The following is a 20,201-nucleotide window of genomic DNA, read 5'->3' as shown; positions in this document are numbered from 1 at the left end:
GATGTAATCCCCAAAATGCAATGGGGTTTTGCCTCGCCTCCTCTTCATCCCTCCACTGAGTTTGGAGCAAAAACTGTTCAGCACTTTTTGAGTAACAAAATACCGACACAGGTGAAAACATGACCTCCCGGGTTGTTTGACAGCGAGTGCAGGATACCGCGGGCGTTGTTGTTTTGATTCCCTCTCTGAAAGTAAAGCGTGCCAAACACCTGTAGCACAGGGGGGGAGTGTGCAGTCAACTGAAATCGAATCGCAATTGCGCAAACACCATCGCCACTCATTTACTGCCGGCAGTAATCACTCGCTGAGATGCAGCACCAGTGACTTTTAATGCACCCTCCTTCCAGGCAAATCCAGTCTTGCGTTTCGCCCCCCGACTGATTTAATTCCAACTGCAGTTTGATTTGCAGCTCTTCAGATCCGACAATTTCCCTCCCCTGTCTCCCCCCGTGCTGCTGCTTTTCAGCTCCTGTCCGTCTTTAAAGAGAGGCAGAGCAGAGTGCACCGACAGACTGATGGGTTACAGGGTCTGGGTACATTTCATGGGCAATGCAGAGGTGACAGGAGAACAGACAGAGGAATGTACCACTTACTTTTTGCAATTTTTGAAAACAGATACACTTGACCTTGTCTGCATTCAGAGATGTCACACCCACCCGTAATTGTCACAGTTTTACAATCACTGTTCTGAACTGGTGGGAGTCAAACCAAACTGATTCCAGCTCTGCCTATGCTGCATCTTTAAATTATCTTTTTCAAATCATTCAGAACCCCTCTTTAAGAAATGGTATTGTAGAAAAAAAAATTGGGGCGAATGCAGAGGGGGGGGGCTTGTGGTAGTTATTTGAATTCCATTGTTGTCCGTGCCAACGAGCCGAACAAGCACTGTGCGGTTTCAATGAATGACTTCAAATATGCTTGGAGTGAATGTGACCTGGCAGGTTATGTGTGAAAAAGATGATGCAGGCAATTAGGAGTGTAGCACACGTGCCTCTGGAGGAATAGATGGGATAGGCTAATGAAAAATGAGATAGGGGGGGAAGAGACAGTGGCAAGTGCATTGGACCGTTCACCCCAATCATGGCAAACATCCAGCGAACATGCCTGAGCTGCTGCTCTTGTCTGCTCCCTGTAATTATTATCTTCTTTCCCTAATTTTCCTTTATGTGTGCTTCGATCTTTTTAGTTTTTCGTCTTCCTCGATCCTGTCCTTCTGTTCTGCTTGATGGTTTATTCCCTCCTCTCCTCCTCTCCTTCAAATGTGTTGCTGTTGGTGCTTTGGCATAAAGCAGCAGCCCTTCACAATGGATCCAATTAGGGCTGGCTTTCCTGATAAGTGCAACAGTGCCGCAGGTTGAGGTGGAGGAGGCGGCTGGACGCAGTGCTAAATATCAAGGGTGGCCACTCCAGAGGACTAAAGTTATTGCACTGCAGCAGCAGACGGGAGAGAGAGAGAGAGAGAGAGGAGGAGAGGGGATGCAGAGGCTTTTTAAAGAATCTCCTCGACTGGATTTTTACCACTAATCTGTTGCTAGGTGCTCTGAATCCTTCTTCTTCTCAAAGCTCTATATCATTCAAGTAAAAGCCCCACTTCACTTGTTGGCTACATGAGACCACAGAGACCACGGTTTACTTTGGAGGTACCCGAAGATCAAATGAGCCAGCACGAGATCAAATTACTGATTTCAGACTAACTGTTTTATTGATTTATGCTTTGGAGACAGATTTGTCTGAACACATATCTGACGTTGATGGCTGCCCCATTTGCATTTAGATGGTTATCTGGAAATAGACAAAGGGAGCTTGTCCGGCATTCAAAGTAGGAACAGTCCATCGGCGACACTGAATGCCAATTGCACTAACACTGAAGTGACTTCTCTTTCTCCAGCAGCTGCAAAGGCTTTTTCCAGAGAGGCAGCGAGTCGCAGCTCACAAGTCAAATCTGGCTGCTCTGACACCAAAGCCTGACTCAGTGAAGCAGGAGTGAAGTCAGCAGAGGAGCTGCAGAGCGAATAATCAGCAGCCGCGACATACACAGATGCCTCTTAATCCTCACTGTTCCGAGGGTGACGAGAGGAAATCACCTTAAGTCATGACGGTGAGACAGCTGCGGCCTGTAAAGCACAGCACACACTCGAGGAGGCTGGCTGAAAGAGAATGAAGTGAGCAGCTCTAGTCTTGCACTTGCTTAGATCTGAATCACAATAAACTGGGATGTGGCCTTGGGAGATTATCTCAGCAGAGAAGTGTTCATTGGTTATAAGCAGAGCTTCCTGAGAGTCAGTGTGAGCATAGCTTGAGTGACATCTCAGCAAGCTCTGAAAGGTAAATGGTTCAGCATCGACCTCCAACGACTTCCCTCCTCCCACACGGGCTCAAGCCATAACTTTTGGATTTTGACACACTTTTTTTTTTTACCATCATTCTCTGGTCAAAGCAGGATGAACACCCTGCCACTCCCTGGGTCTAGTTTTAAAAGTAGGCATCCCTCCATCCTCCTCTGCTCCCTGATGCTCCTCCTTCCTGAAAACGACTGTTAATTCCCTTAGTGGTGCAGATCACCAAGAGGCAGTGCCATCAGTGCTGTTGAAGCTCTAAGCACCTGAATATCATATTATGGTAATTCTATTTGGAGGTTGTGGCCTATAAATAAAGCTGTTGCACTCTTCTACACAGCCACCAAGTCGTTAGACTGTTTATGAGCTGGAACTGACTGGGAGCCTGTCTTAACAACAATGAACTATTGTTGCCATCATGCTCTATAAATGGCACACTCATTTTCATTGTTCCACTAGTAAATATATCTGACAGCAGGATGGTGCAACCCGTGCCTTCTTCAACTCTGAGCACAACAGCTGTGAGTAGTTCTTCCAACGCAAAGTACAAAGATCCGCATCCCTAATGAGTCAACGTAACATTCTTGGGGCCGCTGTGGTGCCAGCGGGCATGTCCACACGAGATCCTGTTGCAATACAGCGGTGCACCGATTACGGCAACGTCAACTGATAAAGTGATGACATATCTTTGAAATTAAACACGCAGGTAATGCCTCAAAAAAACACACCCAAAGTATAAAATCTGGGACCTGCCGTGCGTAAAAATGTCCAAATGAGCCCGAACCGCCTCCGTTTTGCTCCAACATGCGAGTTCTGGCCCAATGCTTACCTTCAGAGTTTGAGGGGCCCCATGCTCTCAGAGGAGAGGCTACAGTGATGAACAGTTGAGGAGTGCGCGCTGAGGAGAAGACGGTTACATCACCGGCACCCCCCGAACTCTTTGGTTCACCAAGTGGCAGCACCGGGTCCTGCGGTACGAGCGAGGAGGCGATGACAGGAACCCACCGGACCTCAGCGGAGAAGAGCTGCCCCCTGGTTCCGGCTCCCCTGTTTCTGTGCTATGCGGTTGTTGCTTTCTTCACGGCACATTAACCCTACAACGCGGACGCCTCCTCTCCTGGCGCGCACGAAGCCAAGTTGTGGATGCGGCCGTGCGTCGGAGCATCTGGTCGCAGTTGGACCGCGTGCCAGCCCCTCTGTTGATGTTCCAGCTGTCGCAGTTGGACCGCGTGCCAGCCCCTCTGTTGATGTTCCAGCTGTGCGCCTCGCCACCACACTGCGGAGCCACAGTCCCTCCTGTCGGTGGTAACGCAGCAGCACCACGGTCCGTCCACATGCTGCTTGTGTGCACGCAGCTCCGCACCGCCACGCACACCATGTCAGTGCATCGCGCCGGTCACAATCCGTACCAGTATTCTAACAATAATAATAAAACCCAGGATGACACAGAAGAATGCATTTTTATTAAATTGAGTAAAAAAAGAATCAAAGTGTTGCTGCAGAGAGTTAATGGGGAGAGAACAATTGTGTGTTTATGCATTTGTGAATCTATTAAAAAATACAGAAATTGTTTATTCATAGATTATTGATAAAAATGTATAATATATGATGTAATTGAACATCAACGTTTGCAAAGAGCTCAATATAAAGGCAGATGGTGATGGCGAGTCAAAAAGTGCAATAGAAACTAAATGATATAATGCGTCTTTTTGTGTCTCTGGACAAATCGAAACTCATGCAGCGGTGAAAGGAAACGTGCAGTTCATCTCGATTGGTTGTCACGGGGACTTTTGATTCCGTTTTTAAATCAAGCCACCAATCTCCAAAAATATATGTGGTGTCCTATTCTAATTGTGATATTTCCGACAACGCTTGAAGGCAGCATTTATAGTCCTGCCCTACCAGGAAAAGAAATAGAAGAAGAGAACCTGAAGTGATCGTAAGTTAATTTTTAGACTCAACCACTTGTCTTTGTGGTTGAGCCACTGGGGATTCGAATAAGAAAACTCAACGGAAGAAGAAGTGCTGTGATCTGCTGTTATCTTTACTTATTCGCCATAGTGTCATGAGATGTGTTGTTGTGTTTTGTTATTTGTACCATTCATACGTCTGGAAATATGTTTTGAATCAATCAGTTGAAAGTACAAGTCACAACAAACGAATTGCTAAATGTCATAAAATCCTTTCTCCACAGCAGTGTGGCCGTTCTCTTCTCGGGTCCCTTTAGTTCAGGGGCAGAGGTGGGGAGACCAAGAGAGGAGGATATCTTTCTTTTGACAGGCAACAGCTGTGACATCCGTTTGCCACAATGGACAGTCAGGAGGTGGGGGATCTACTGGAGGAGTGCGTCGTAGCAGCAGCAGCAGCAGCAGCAGCGGCTCAAAGGTCCAGCCAGCCCACTGAGGCCGAGAGGCTGAACCACCGCAGCTGCACAGGTCAGACACGAGAGGGGGCTGTGGTGTCAATCTTCACTTGGCTGTAGGAGAAAGTCAGATTGGGATTTAGTATTGTTGGTGGAATTACGCCGGCATGAGCTGCTCCACACACACAGTTTGTGTTGGGGATTCAAGACAAAGGCTTTCTCTGCAAATGCTCAATGAATCCAACAATGCAATCCATGCAGCTGGCGTGAATTACAGGGGATTACCTTTTGTTTAGCTCTTCAGTGGCACAAACTGGGACAGTATTTACTGTAAGCTTCCTTCTCAACCCAGTATATCCCAGTCCCTCTGCATTCCCACTGCCCACTTATAATATGTCTCCAGCAATGGAACAAGAAGACAGCTGAACAACAAATAAAATACTACATCGTACTGAGTATTTTAATCCTAAAATAACACTGACGCAATTATACCACACAAAACACCTAAAGCAACGTGTAGCAAGATACGGTTAGAGCAAAAACTAAATTTCCTCACCAGTAATCTCTCCAGCTTTTTTCTGTTTGAATTGTCAAACGCACAAAGCTTTCTGGTACGGCTGAAATTGTTTGCATACAAACGTTTATTCCAAGTATTCTACCATTTTGTACCTGCTTATGATTTCAAGATATTTTATGTCTTTTTAATCTCTGCACTGCTACACAGTTTTGTTGCAGCTCAAAACGTGCCCCGCTCTTATTTTCTGTAGACTCGCTGTCTGCAGGACTGGCCTCTCTCCTGCAGGAAGCCATGGACATGAAGTGGCCCTTCGTGCCGGAGAAGTGGCAGTACAAGCACTCAGTCAGTGCAAGGGACAAAACCAACCTCAGTGACCTCATCAGCAAGCACCTACCTCAGTTACTGGTAATAATCACCCAGATAAAAAGTAATTACTCTTGTTTTCTTGTCATTAAAACAACTCACTTACGTTCATTCTGTGGCCAGGCTGTTTTAAAGGCTTCCATTGTGGCTCGGGAAGTGAGCACTGCACTGGCAGTGGTCTTCTTGGTGGACCGATACCTCTACTGGACAGACGAGTCCACCCGCCTGCTGAAAATCACCAAACTGCTCCACAGGTGCCGACCTGACACACCGGTGGCGCCCCAGCTGGTCATACGACAGGCTAGGGTCTACCTCAACTCTGGTATGGTACAGCGTGGTGGAGGGGTGGGGTTAAAATTACTTTTATATTGGATGAGTGGATGAGTAACTAGTTATCCATCGATGTAATGACAGATTTTAGAAATCATAGTGGTTGATGTAAACGCATAACATGGAAAATAGACATGAAAAGGCTTTTCTATTACCTTGGCATTATAACACCTTTTTATTAAAGAGATATTAGCTGTTTGCTTTGATTATGCAGGGTTGGATAAATGTGAACATATTCATCATCTTCCCTACAGGCAAACTGCAGAAGGCAGAGTACATCCTGAGCAGCCTTATAAACAATAGCGGGGCCACAGGTAAAGTCCTTGCTATGTTATTTTAGTTGCCTTCATTAGCAGATTATACTATATGGTATATGCTGAATACATAGAACATTAATCTCTAATTTACAGGTTGTTGGGTGTACCACACTGAAAGTGACAGGACTCTTGTGCAGGCTGTTAGTGTTCAAGTGCGTGGAATGATTTTGCAAAAGCTGGGTAAGATCATTTTTTTAATAAAAGAGAGAACACTGACACCTCTATATTTTAACACCTTCTTCACTGCTCTGTTTCAGGCCTGTGGCTTGAGGCTGCAGAGTTAATCTGGGCCTCGCTGGTCGGTTACTATTCACTTCCTCAACCTGATAAAAAGGTACCCTAGAAAGAGCAAGTCACTGCCGCAGTGGCACAGCACATTATGAGTTTGTTAACCTGCGTGACCCAGTTTGCACAAGATTGTAAACCTTTGCTCTACACGTCTGTTTATTTTATAGGGCATTGGAACTTCTCTAGGCTTACTGGCAAACATATTAGTGTCAATGAACGATGAGGACTTTCGTACTTTTAGGACTGATCAAAATAAAGAATTGGTAAGTCTAACCGCCATCATTTATTTCATACCATGGGCTTTTTATAAATTTGTTGTTCTGTTGTTTTCGCCGCAGTCCTTACTTGGAAATGTGAGTCATCGTCTTCTTTCAGCAGCCCAGGCAGCGAAGATGGCAGTGGTATACAGCCAGTACACGTCACTGTATGTGTTGACGAATGTGGTAAGCCATTCACCTGACTGAGCACTGAGTCATGAATACCTGCAATTGACAGAAATTAAAAAAGTCATTTTTATCACAAAACAGACATGATAGCTAACGGTGAAGCAAAAGGAATTATCCCAATAGGAATTTCTATTGACAGACTCTCTTCTTTTTCTTTAGGTAACTCAAGGGACCTGCTTGTTATCATACAGCTTCTCAGTGGAGTGCCCCAGCTCACAAAGGCAGTCTTTCCTCCAGCAGGCTAGAGAGGCATTTTCCATCGGCCTACTCACCGATACAGAGGGCAAGCAAGTCACCAGCAAGCAGGAGCTTCACACCTTCCTCAAGGCTGCCTTTTCCCTTACTGTCACACACAAATGGCTTGGCACTCCTCAGAAGGTTGTAACGCAGGCAACACAAGCTTGCCATAAAGCTTTAACACATTTCTATGATTACTGTCATGCGGCTAGCCAAGACAAGGATAGCCTCTGTGCTGAGATCATGCACCTGGTCACCCAAGTGAAGCTTCTGCTGCGAGTGGAGCCTTTCTTTAATTCAGACAGGGGGTCTTTTATTCCCGACAGCTACAGAAACATCGCAGACACATCAGTTAATTTTACTCTGGCCGGTTTCTCTAAGTTGATGCAGAGATTCCAGAAGTATCGGGCATCGCTCTGCGAGACAACCAACTCAAATTGTAAGGGAACTAAAGACGAGCCAGATGGGGCGAGGCTGTGTATAACTGCGCTGGGGACGACAATGGACCCACTCAACACAGAATGTAGCACTGAGGCCTGCAAAGTGGCAAAGGGTACACCACAAGGAGAGGAGCCACATCTGAGAGATTCCGATTCATCTGCTGGGCTTCCACCTCAACACTCTGACCAGAGTACCACTCAAGGAAGCACAGATGAACTTGGCTCATCATGGCAGAACTTCTCCTTGAGTGGTTCCGGGTCTTCTTGGCCCAGCAGCAGTGGATACGTAGGAAGTAGTGCCACAGAAGCGGGAGCAGAGGATAGGAACCAGAACTTTCCGACCACTGAGGTTGACGATAGCTTTCTCCTGTTACCTGACAAAAACATGAAGCGAGACTTGCATGTCTCTGGCTCTACTGTTAATTCCCGTACAGTCCCAAGACTGGCAACACCTGCCACTTCCTCCTCCAATGTGAGTAGTGATTCAGAAAAGTTTGAAGAGATCCAAGCTGGAATAGAGACACTGGCCACTGAGGAAGATTGGATGATTGATGCTGCTGGTGTAGTGCAAAAAACATTCCTAGCTGATGGAGAACCACAATCTTTGTCCCAGTTAACTCTCATAACATCCCCGAGCTCTCTCAGTGACAGTTTCAGTTCCCAGTCATCATGGGAGCATATTTCCACAGGCCTTACCTCGCCCACAAACAGAATACCTCAGCTATCTCACCGATCAAAAGCAGGAACCAGCCAAACCAGCAAGTCATCGGAGTCTGACGGGAGCTTCTTCCTCTTAGAAACACTTGATTCTGAGACCACTGGTTCAAGCCAAGTTCCCACGAACAAGAAACAAATATCTAGAAGGGAATCCAGAGTTTTGTCCAAGCCACAAAACATGGAAATTAATGTTGACCCAAATATGGACACTGAAACTGACTCTGTATCTGTAAAACCCGCGACCAAGAGCTCTTTAGCAACCCCACACCCAAACCTGCAGTGTGCCTCGACTGAACCTTCCACGGCTAGTTCATTTGACATAGTAGAGATGAATGAAGTCTCTTCGGCAGAAAAGGTGAACGTTCCTCAGAGCCCCTTGTGTTACACCTGCCAAAATCAGAGCACAGCAGGTGCTGTTGTCCCTGAGAGACCATATCTGCTTTCACAGAAGGATTACCGAGCCCTACTGGCTGGTGTTTGCCACGATTGTCTGATGAAGAGGTTGCACAATGACGAGACACAATTCAAGCTTAAAGAACACAGAGCCGTCCACAGTAAGTATGAAGTCCTATTTAAGAATGTTAGGAATGGCTGGAAGGCTTGCAGTGTTGGGTCAGTTGGACCTCCACATGGGTCCAGGGTTGTTTGTTGTTGTTTTTGTTTTTTTTTGGGGGGGGGGGGGGGGGGTAGTTATGACAGCTATGACTGATTGCTTTAAAATTTGGTTTACACATTCATGGTGCCCAAAATATTAAATTGTACTGACTTGTAATTGTGATCCCCTTGTTATTCATTTAACTCCACTAGCTGATAAAAGTTTTCACTCATTCTGTAAAATATATATATATATTTTGTACAACTGTTTATTATTTGAGTACAAAATGATTAATGGTCTTTGGTAATCACTGACTTTACTTTTGGTTAAATAATGATTTGTTATATGTGAAATATCTGATCAATTGACATGAAATTAGTTACTGTCATTCGTAATAACCTTGATGGACATGTTCTGTTTTGCACTAGTCGAAAATGTAACTTTCAAATGCTTTGTTTTGTAGTAGTGGCAAATAGTAGCATGATCACATGCTTAATTAAGAAAGTAAGTTCTGTACATCTGTCCAAAATTGGTCTGGTCCCAGTTGAGAAGCCTTTGCATCAGAACAACACAAACAGTGGGGTAGTCGGGGAGAAGTGTCAAAACCCAGCTGTGTCTTAAGCAGTACATAAAACTTGGGTTGTAACGGTCTCTAAATATCCAAAACCACTAGGTGCTCTACATTTGAAGTTCTCCAAAGCACAAGGACTGTGGACGGCAAGGGAGACCTGTGTTTACATCGGAGAGCCAATGGGGAAGAAGGGCAAGCAGAGAGCAGCAATATGGGTGCAGTTTTTACACCAAGAGGAAAGGCTAAGCAGGTACGCATGCTGCACATTCTACACACAACCAGACTGTGATGACTTTAAGTCTCACTCTGTCTGTGTGTTAATGTCCGTAGTTACGTCGGGAAGGACTACCTGAAGCCGAAGCAGATCCAGTTTCACCTGGGAGATGTGGAGAGGCAGATGACGGCCCAGTACTATGTGACAGAATTCAACAAGAGTCTCTACGACAGAGATGTCATGGCTCAGATCTACTTCATTCCCTCAGAGGCACTGTTGGTGAGGCCGAATATTAAAGATGCCAAACATACAACAGATGATGAGGAGGAGGAGAAATAGCAGATACACTCATATTAAATTAACCTTATTCACACAATATTACTTTAATAGGATCCCTTACACATTTATAACACTAACACTGGAGACAGCAGAGTGTAGGATTGAAGCAGTTTTCTTCCAAACCCTTGTGTAATTCCCCAGTACACCCTTCGGTTTACTGCTGTTAATATAGAAGGTACTATAATGTGTTGTCAATATAAAATTTATAATACCACATTGGCGTAGTGATACAAATATTTGCTTAGTGATATTGTGTCTCCACATCAGATCGAATCAGACCAAATAAAACAATATATGTCCTTCGTTCATTTAGCATTTAGCATGAAGAATAGTTCCTAGTATAAAGTCTAAATAGTAAAACTGCAGGGTGTTGACCAAATAGTTTCCTTTTATTTCTACTTCATATTACTGTTATGGTACAAATACATATGACTGTAATTGTGTGTACATTTCATGATGGAACTCAGCGTTTCCCTTTTGTGAATAGATTTTGGATGGTGATGAGATTGTGGGGTGCGTGTCAGTAGAGCCCTACATGCTCGGAGACTTTGTCAAACTGACCAACAACACGGGAAAGAAGGACAAGAGTTTCCAGGCCACAGAATATGGCCTCGCCTTTGGACACTTCACCTACATATTCTCTGACTACCAGGAAGTTGTTGTAGACCTGCAAGGTGTGTATGGGTGTGTGTGTGTGATGATTCCCCACAGCCTGTGTATTTTTGTCACTTTGAAAAGATGTTACTGTCTTCCATCTTTTTTTACACAGGATGGGTGACAGCCAATGGCAAAGGGCTTACCTACCTCACTGACCCCCAGATCCACTCCACCAGGACCCCTCGGGGCCCCTCCAACTTTGCTGCCAGAGGCCTCAGGTACTTCCTGGAAGAGCAACACGGCCCCGAGTGTAATGGCATCTGCCAGCTGCTTCAACTAGCTCCAGTGGTCGGACAGCCCCATGTTCCCACCTAGAAACATTGAGAAGTGACACATATTGAAAGTTTGATTCCCCAGTTAAGTGTTTCAGCTTTTAAATAAAATAAGAGTATAATACATTTCATGCAATTTTAAAGGTTGGCAGAATTGCACAGTGTATGGTATTTCTCACTAACATTTCAACAACTTATCAATTCATTTCAACCAAACTTTTGTTAGAGAATATAGTATATATAGTTCAAGTTTATATAGATACTTGTCAGGGTTGGCGTTTGAAAATGCGACATTTTGTGATAAAGCTTAAAAATGTATATTACTTCTGTTTGAGTATTTACTCTCTGTTCACGACACATGACACAGCAAATAAAGTGGAAAAATAAAGTGGAAATTGTTGTCTAACTGGAAGAACAGTAGGAGTCACCTGACACAGTGACTTACCTGACATATCAGCACTGTGTAGATCTGACCTCACAGGGCTCCTTAGCTTGTGTAAGGTCTTCTATAAGTATCCCTTTTAATTAATAATTCGACACTATGTTTTGCAGGTAAATAACTAACCCTGCAGTCATCGGTAATAGCTTGTAAACATACAGTATATGTTAATTTTAAACAAGTGGCAAATGTAAAAAAAGAAAAGAAAAAGAAAGTGTTCTTCATTCAAACATAATGGGTTTGTGATTTGGTCAAAGAGCATGCAACGATATTAAGACACCGTACATGATGAGGATCAAATCAGGTGACTGGTGAGGGCATGTAGGTCAGATAAGATTGATATTGTTAAAGATTTATTTGTGACGGACAAACATTCAATGTCACCAGTGTTTGCTTTCTTATTATAATGTTAACAATCATTTTATCTCCTTGTTAATCAAGCTCATAAAATTACACAATAACGAAATTTTTTCTGTGCGAGTCAAAAACAATACTGGTAAACTTCCCACAGCACATCTTCACATTAGTAAAGAAGCATATTTTATTAATATTAAAAGACAGTGTGATGCCTTTGTTCAATAAAGTAAATCCCCGACATGCAGGTGCTCCAGTGTCACGAGTGCAGTCACACACACCTTCAGATCATATGACTGTGATGTCATTCACAGGGCTATTAGCACACACACACACGCCTCCTCTCCACTCCACGGAAAACTCCAGTTCTGGGTTTATGGTTTCCCACTTTAACTGAGACAAACACAATTCTTCACCCCTGTCCCACTGAGCCCTGGCACCGACAGACACTCTCCTCAGATGCACTTTATTGAAGTGAGCGTCACTAAATATATCTGACAGGTATTTGCATTCAGTGCCTTGTAGGTGAATTTGTTATATGTTTCGTGGAAAAATATGGGTAGATGTTGTGTTTTTATACCATTTGTACACACAATTGTTTTTCTTTACATAAAGTAGAGGAGGCGTCATTTGGAGGAGGAGACACTGACTTTTACAGCTGATGTGAGCCTGGTAACCGAAAACATGAGGATTTTTCCTTTCATAAGCCTCAAAGGGTTCAAAATAAAACCTGGAGGCTGGACTTTCTCCTGGAGCCTCAGTGTCAGCGTTTATAAGGAAGTAGCTCCTCTCCCAAGCACCAGAGTGTCTGTTGTGTCCTGTGAACCGGAGCGTGGAAACCTACATTATGAAAATCTTAGCGGTTTTCGCTTGTGTACTGGCAGGCTGCCTGGCTCAGAAGCCCCACCCATGCTGTAAGTAAAACACCACATACAAGACAGATGTGTATTTTATATTGAATTTCATTACAGGCTTATTTAATGCCAATTTTCAATGTTAAAATGTACACTTTATTGAAATAATGCAGTGTTATACTTCCCTACATTTTTATACAGCAAGTCCTCGTCTTCTGAGTGGAGCCCTCATGGTGGTGAGTGTTTGTTCTAGAGTGCCTTTTTAACCTGAGAGCAAGTAAGACATGTGAACTCACTCATATTATCTGTCCCCAGTCCACACAGAATGAAAAGCTGGAGGCCTACATCAGATACGAGTATGATGCAATGGGACAGAGGATCCGGCTCAAGGAGCTGGGCGCCTATGAGAACAAGAGCTTCACCTACGATGCTCTTCTGCTCTTCAGAAAGGTAACCAGAGCAATGACACTATCAGCACATGAATTCATTCTGGTGAGCAGTCGCTCCTGAACCATAGTGAAACTTCCCAGGGAAATTAGCATTTAATCGAAGTCAAAGCACAGAGATCTGCACCGGAAGATTAGTCCGTCAGGGGTAGCCTGTATACAAATTCTAATTCAGATCTCATTATTATCTTCAATGGGAGATACGATTAGCTATAAAGGGAAGTTCATGTGTATTTCAGTTTTTGCATAGGGAATCAGGACATCTTATACTTCTCACAGGTGTCACAATAACAAACCCACTCTCTTCAATTTACAAGCTGAATAATCATTTAATCGATACACACATAGATGGGTTACAAAGAACTTTGGCCCTGGCAACAGACCCCTAGCCCTGCACGCAAATAGCAGTGTGGTCACTCCAAAATTATATTCATTCATTTGACACATTAAATTACTGCCATTTTAGGTCTTTTTTACATGGCACCGGCAGCAAAGTATTTAAATCTAGAGGAGTTTACACAAATGAACATCAGATAGAGTGCAGAGCCGCATACCACCACACAAAACTGCAGTGAAAAATATCTGACCTGAGGCAGTGGCTTCCATCTGGCCTTCTTTGGAGAAAAGTCATCCATCAAGCCGTCAAAGGTCCAACTCACGGATGAATTCCGATTCAGTGACCACGAGTTACAGCACATTCATCCTGGACATTTGCGAGGACTGCTGTCCCTCACAGTTGCTGAAAGGAAATGCGTCAGATACCATCTTAATGTAATGTGTAGGCCTGTTTTAACGTCCCATGATAGAATCTGCTCATCTACAAAATGTTGAGACAATTTTGTAATCAAGCAACAGTTTCAAATTCAATATTAATCTAATAAAATACTTCAAACATAAACAAATTAAAGCCTAATAAGGCATCTTACGGCTCCAGGGCCCTGGGCATTGTGGTATCGCGTCACTGTGTACACAGCAATCTCTGTAAATGATTAGTGTATAGGTCGGTTGACACATTAATCCTCATCCTTCAACTTTTATCCTTCAGGCTGTCATGTATGAGATTAATCACAAAAACCATACATGCAAGAAAAGGCCTCTGAAGGCGGACTTCCATCCCATGGGAATCCCCAAAACTGCAGGTCTGCTCGGCCAGGCTGTCGTGGGCAGCTCGTCTGGACCCGGACAGGGACTCCTGGTCAACACCTGGATGGGAGATCTGCCCGACAAGCAAGGTGAGAGCGAGCATGTTAAGGTTAGAGGTCGTCTCTTCCTTCACATCAGTTCATTAACACCATCACTGTCATGTCTGTCCCTCCAGGAAAGTACCTGAGCACAGTCACTGAATTTGGATGCATTCCTGTCAGCACTGCTTACCAAAATGCCAAGTTCGGATGGGTGGTGACCAGGTACTGAAGGATTCATATCAACTCTACAGCCAGAAACTATTTCATTACCTGCCAGGTGTTCACTATGTCCCTGTATTTCTGTTCACTAGCTTCTTCAACAACGTCGTTGGGATTTCCGACCCGGGTCAGCTCAACCCTCCGGACTTCTGCCCAGATGCAGAGATGGAGGATGGTGCAGAGGAGCCGGTCGACTTCGTCAGCTTGTTCCTTTGAAAGTGATAAAGACCTCCTTGAACTCGTGCCTCAAACTGTCTTTGAGATTTTGAATGAAAACAAGTGAAGCCACTGAATCAGAGTTGCACATTTACTTGTGCAACAAACATGTGTAATTCAAAGCTTCTCAGACTAAATTTTGCTGAATTTATCTTTTTTATTGTTGAAGATGTCATTTTTTCATATCACCAATTGATTAAAAGCTTGTGATGTAAACTGTAAAAACAACTGTGACTCAACAATTTATTTTAGCACCTTTTCCCTTTTACAGACACCAAACAAATGTTATTTGCTGTCTGCTAGAAATATTAAGCTGATCATTTGCTAACATGTTTTACAAAATGTCCTCTAGTAGTTAACAGTTCATACAGCTTTAAAATCACCAGATAACTAAAGTTGTCTTCCAGACATACACAGTATTACATCAGTGAGAAGTAAACCTGCATCAGTTTTCTTTTACATATGACTGTACATCACTGCTACGTAAAAAGGCTATTGTCTCATAATCTCTGTGACCACATGCCTTTTTTTTTATCAATAATAATACAAAAGAATTGTGTCTCAGTGTGTAATGAAAATATACAATAGGGTTATTATTATTATTAGGAAATATTCAAATATAACAGAATCTACATTTCATCAGAAGAAATGTCAATCTACGGAGGCATGCACACTCTATAATGTTTTTCCTGTAAAAACTAATTTCTAAAACTCAAATTACAATTCTGATCTATACATTGTTAATATGTCCAAAAATGGTCAAAAGACAAATTACAGACAGATTACAGTAGTGGAAGCACAATAGATCATACAATACTCCATCAGTTTCTGTTGAAGACATGGTTTTCCTGAGGAAATCATACAGACACCAGGAAACTACCATCTGCGCTCTCTGCGCTCTCTGCGCTCTCTGCACGCTCTGCGCGCTGGGTGGCTCTACGCTCTCTGTGCGCTGGGTGGCTCTACGCTCTCTGCGCGCTGGGTGGCTCTACGCTCTCTGTGCGCTGCGCGCTCTGCGCTCTGCGGGTTATAAATGTGGATAGAAACGGTTATAAATGTAGATAGATTTATACCCGTTTTGTGCGTACGCAAAGGTTATAAATCCGACCCCTGGTCTGTAAACTGAGAAAAACTGTCACTGGAGGCAGCCTCACCTCCATGGCCTCACCCACTTGTTTATAAGGAAGTGAACTCTGTGAAGCAGCAGCAAATCATTCCTTCCTGCGTATCTGTCAGCAGGCAGCATGAGAGTCCTCGTCCTGTTTGTGTGCCTGTCAGCGGGCTGCCTCGCTCAGAGACCACAACAATGCAGTAAGTAGCCTTCACATCACAGCTAAAGTCAAATTAGTTTTAATGAATAATGTCCTGTCTCAGCACTTCACACACCTTTTTTTTAATTTTCAGCATATTGTGAAAATTATACTGTGGAATGTGGAAATGGCTATGTGATATAAAGGCTCCATTAAGGTTAAAACCGATCTTTGATTTTGTCAGCATCCCCTCGACAGCTAACCGGAGACCTGTCTGTGGTAAGTCTTAACATCTTGTAATTATGCTGCTGTGTAAATGCTAAGTCTCTGGCTGATAAATAGATTTGAATGTTTTCATTCACCCTTAATAACTTATTGGATTATTTTTTTAAGTACTCACAGGTGCAAGGTTAAATGAATAATACTATGAATCATTTAGAGTTACAAAAAATGTCTTCATTTCAAAGACCACCCAAAATGAGAAGCTGCTGGCCTTCGCCAAGTACAGCTATGATGCCCAGAGACAGCGCATCCGCCTCACAGAGTGGGGGGTCATCGGCAATAAGACCTTCCACATCGACGTCCTTCTGCTCTACAGACAGGTAATGGCCACACATCTGCTTTGGGAAATGTGATTTACAGCTCAGCTCAGTGTGTAACACCATCCTGTCCTGTAGCGTGTGATGTATAAGATTAACTCCAAGAACCACACGTGCTGCAAGAGGCCGCTCAATGTGGACTTCCACCCACTGGCGATCCCAAAGAACGCGACCCTGCTGGCACAGGTTGTGCTGGGCAGCTCCTCTGGCCCGGGACAGGGAGTCTTGGTCAACACCTGGGCGGGGGAGCAGCAGATGAAGGAGGGGAAAGGTACAGTAGAGGAAGTAAGAGGGAATGAAACTAGATGTCATGTGGTGTATTGAGGCACATGACTGTCAGTGATTGTTCCCTTGTTTTTAAATTTCATTCCTTCTCATTCTAATGAACCTGCTTGTCTGGTTGCGCTGCCCCGGCCTCCTCGTGATCCTCGTGATCCGCCTCTCTGTCTGCAGCACAGTACATGAGCACCGTCACCGAGTTTGGATGTATTCCTGTCAGCACTCTGTTTCACACCAGCAAAACTGGATGGATGGTGACCAGGTCAGTGCATCAATGAACTATTCAGAAACACTATTTTCCACCAGACAGGTGATAGGGCTTTTTAAATTTTATTTATGTCACTATTGTTAAAAGGTCTGCTGTGAGAAACTTGTATACAATCAACAACATAATAGACTATTTGTGTTTTTTTTATATGCTGGTGTAAAACTACATAACAATTTTCATACATTTATTGACGTTGGCATTCACCAACAAAGACAAACTTGGATTTGCGTCATTCCAATTTATTTTCGGTATTGCAAGAGATTCTGGGACTTCAAGGGTATTTGTCTGTTTTCACCATGTTTTCTTCTTTGTGTTTCACCCACAGCTTTTTTAACAACATTGTCGGACTGCAGGACCCTCAGCAGCTCATCCCACCACCTTTCTGCAAGGACGCGCAGCTGGAGGAAGAGGAGGGACAGGACCCGGCGACCTTCTTTAGCTTGTTTTAAAACACAAGTCTATATTTTAAAATGTATTGTGCACTGTGACTATTTGGCACTGCATTATTACTCATTTAGTGGGATGTGGGTTGAATTGAGGCCACTTTTTTTCAATCAGTTTAAAATAGTACGTTTGTTGTGGGTTTAATCTTTTCTTATTTGTATAAACAGATTAAGTGTACTTGTGTCAGAAGTGATTTATTTCAAATACAAATGAAGCGAGAAACGATATGTACTATATACTTTAACAAATAAAATACACAATTACAATCTCTTTTTGGACAGAAAATTTAAATAAAATTATTTCCTTACAATACATAATTTATGGTAAAGACATGAATACTTGGTGCGAGAAATAAAGACAAATGATTTAACCAATGTTGAAATATGTAGTTAATGATACTGATTTATAATAACAATTGAACAATCTCAATATAGTATGATATTATTTTTGAATAATAATAATACGTGAAATCAAAGTTGTTTCTGTCTTTTTGACCACTTTCGTTATTTCATCTTGAGAACACCGAGATCACTTTCTGGCATCCTGAATGAATTGTTCTGCTGGCCACTAGATGGCAGCAGTTACCAGGTAAAAACCATAGACCAGACCTGGGCATTGTACGGCCCCCGGGGCCGCATCCGGCCCTTTGGCTGTCAGTGACCGGCCCGCGTGAGGTCAACGGAATTTTAGGAATCACGCGCAGATAAGTAAACATCATCCACAGATAACAACTAGATTTGTTTTATTTTGAAGTCTCCTTTTAAAAAACAAACATTTTTACCTGACGTACATCCTTAATGCACGCGATCGTATGAACAGTTGGTGAACGGAGGTTAGGAGAGATGTCAGTTGGCTGGTTTAGTCCGCAAAAATTTCAACCCACGTTAAAAAAAGAAAGATCGATACAGAATGTAGAGTTTTTAACGAGACATGGACTTCTAAGTGTTTATTTACTGGAGTTAAAGGGAAAGCCGTGTGCTTAGTTTGTGGAGAAAAGATCGCTGTTTTTAAGGATTACAATTAGAATCGCCATTACGAGACAACGCACGCAGAGAATTACAGAAACTTGACCGACGGAGAACGTGCACGGACATATGAAGCTTTGCTAGCTAAACTGCATAAGCCACACGTTTTTTTTTACCAAGCTTTCCACATCCAGGGATGGAGCTGTCAAGACCAGCTTTGTGATATCCCACAGAATCGCCAAAAAGGGGTAAGCCATTCTCTGATGGGCAGTTTATCAAGGAGTGGTTGGTGGACTCTGCTGCACTAATATGACCTGAGAAGAAAGAGGCTTCAGAGAATGTGTCCCTCTCCAGACGAACCGTTACGAGAAGGATCGAGGACCTCTCGAGCTTCAGCTGTAAAAGCAAGTCGTCGATTTGGACTTTTTCTCCTTGTCTCTGGATGAGAGCTGTGATGTCCGCGACACAGCCCAGCTACTGATCTTTGTACGTGGGATGACGAAAGACTGCGATTACGGAGGAGCTGGCAGCTATGCGGTCAATAAAGGGGACGACGACTGGGAGTGATTTGTTCACGGAGGTAACTGCATGCTGGGACAAGCTGGGACTCAAATGGGACCAACTGGCAGGGGTTACAACCGATGGTTGTCCAAATCTGACAGGGAGGGAAATTAACCCAGAAATTAAATTGCTATTTTTGCCTTTTATTATACATCAGGAGGTGATATGTAAGTCAGTGCTCAAAATGAATCATGTCACTTTTGTTGTAACTAAATGAGTTAACTTGATCAGGGCAAGAGCATTGAATCACAGACAGTTGGTTGCACTGTTTGAGGAGCATGAGACTGAACAGGGTGACATAGGCCACCACACAGCTGTCAGATGGCTCAGTCTGGGCAAAGTGCTTAAAAGAGTATGGGACCTGAGAGCAGAGATTCAAGAGTTTTGTAAAAAGAAAGGCAAGGACATCCAAGAGCTCTCAGATGCAGACTGGATGGCAGATCTTGTTTTTGCTGTTGATGTCACTGCATTAATGAATGAGCTAAATACCAAACTGCAAGTCAAGGGCCTATTTGCACATGAAATGTACAGCCTGGTGAAGGCTTTCATGAGAAAGTTGCAGTTTCTTTCAAGCCAGTTGGAGGGTAGCATTCTCAACCACATGCCAACACTGAAAGAAGGCACACCATCAGTTGATCATCTCCGCAGGTACTCATCCATGTTACAGGCACTGCATGGTGAGTTTCCAAGAAGATTTCAAGACTTCAAAACAGTTGAAAGTGAAATGCACATAATTTCTTCTCCCTTCACGTGCAGTGTGGATAATGCACCCAGTGATGTTCAGCTCAAACTCATTGACCTGCACTCTGATACACTACTGGCAGAGCACTTTAAGTCAGTATCACTGCTGGAGTCTCATTCTTCTCTCAAAGAGGAGAACTTGACATACAAGAAAAATGTTATGTAGGCGTAGGTTCGAACTTCCTTTTTCTTTGTCTCCCTCTGTATGATTTCGTCCTTCTGTTGGACCTCATCTTCAAGCTTGTTTTTTTCACTGGTCAGCTCGTTCCACATCTCCTTCAAAGCAGCATTTCCCTCCTGGAGAACCTCCACCTTCTTTTTGCAGATTTTCATCTCCTTCTTCGTCTCTGTAAGGTTCCTCAGGCAGTCGAGGTAAGCGTT

General features: G+C 43.5%; 4 protein-coding genes across 10 annotated transcripts in view; 3 read left to right on the top strand and 1 right to left on the bottom strand.

The window, feature by feature from the left end:
• Positions 1-3,531, bottom strand: part of LOC128430449 (RAS guanyl-releasing protein 2) — a 34,110-nt gene extending 30,579 nt beyond the window's left edge. For 3 of the 4 annotated variants that reach the window (XM_053416507.1, XM_053416509.1, XM_053416506.1), the window contains exon 1: positions 3,166-3,531. The gene's annotated coding sequence lies outside the window, so the exon portion shown is untranslated. The remainder of the gene's footprint in view (positions 1-3,165) is intronic. The other variant, XM_053416508.1, reaches the window with a different exon arrangement.
• Positions 3,532-3,834: 303 nt separating this feature from the next.
• On the top strand, positions 3,835-11,319 carry alpk1 (alpha-kinase 1). Of its 3 annotated transcripts, none has more exons than XM_053416502.1 (14): positions 3,835-4,275; positions 4,534-4,771; positions 5,466-5,620; positions 5,702-5,900; positions 6,163-6,222; positions 6,319-6,405; positions 6,483-6,559; positions 6,681-6,776; positions 6,852-6,956; positions 7,119-8,907; positions 9,622-9,769; positions 9,850-10,012; positions 10,560-10,746; positions 10,842-11,319. In XM_053416502.1, exons 2-14 carry the CDS (start codon positions 4,645-4,647, stop codon positions 11,042-11,044), a joined length of 3,396 nt encoding a protein of 1,131 aa, XP_053272477.1. In that variant the 5' UTR covers positions 3,835-4,275; positions 4,534-4,644; the 3' UTR covers positions 11,045-11,319. The 3 variants fall into 3 exon arrangements, with proteins under 3 accessions (XP_053272477.1, XP_053272476.1, XP_053272478.1); XM_053416501.1 differs by having other exon boundaries at positions 4,531-4,771; XM_053416503.1 differs by lacking the exons at positions 3,835-4,275; positions 4,534-4,771; positions 5,466-5,620 and having other exon boundaries at positions 5,767-5,832.
• A 1,229-nt stretch (positions 11,320-12,548) lies between these two features.
• On the top strand, positions 12,549-14,941 carry LOC128430459 (ependymin). The gene is made up of 6 exons (XM_053416521.1): positions 12,549-12,708; positions 12,850-12,884; positions 12,964-13,098; positions 14,140-14,326; positions 14,413-14,500; positions 14,590-14,941. Exons 1-6 carry the CDS (start codon positions 12,642-12,644, stop codon positions 14,711-14,713), a joined length of 636 nt encoding a protein of 211 aa, XP_053272496.1. The 5' UTR covers positions 12,549-12,641; the 3' UTR covers positions 14,714-14,941.
• Positions 14,942-15,918: 977 nt separating this feature from the next.
• Positions 15,919-20,201, top strand: part of LOC128430458 (ependymin-like) — a 41,651-nt gene continuing 37,368 nt past the window's right edge. Inside the window, exons 1-6 of one of the 2 annotated variants that reach the window (XM_053416520.1) lie at positions 15,919-16,024; positions 16,208-16,242; positions 16,431-16,565; positions 16,641-16,833; positions 17,016-17,103; positions 17,435-17,599. In XM_053416520.1, the coding sequence (XP_053272495.1) occupies positions 15,958-16,024; positions 16,208-16,242; positions 16,431-16,565; positions 16,641-16,833; positions 17,016-17,103; positions 17,435-17,558 (642 nt within the window). In that variant the 5' untranslated portion in view covers positions 15,919-15,957 and the 3' untranslated portion in view covers positions 17,559-17,599. Of the gene's footprint in view, positions 16,025-16,207; positions 16,243-16,430; positions 16,566-16,640; positions 16,834-17,015; positions 17,104-17,434; positions 17,924-20,201 lie in introns of those variants that run through there. The other variant, XM_053416519.1, reaches the window with a different exon arrangement.

Source organism: Pleuronectes platessa, chromosome 23, assembly GCF_947347685.1.
Source record: "Pleuronectes platessa chromosome 23, fPlePla1.1, whole genome shotgun sequence".
NCBI lineage: Eukaryota > Metazoa > Chordata > Actinopteri > Pleuronectiformes > Pleuronectidae > Pleuronectes > Pleuronectes platessa.
This window is presented reverse-complemented; position numbering and strand designations above follow the sequence as displayed.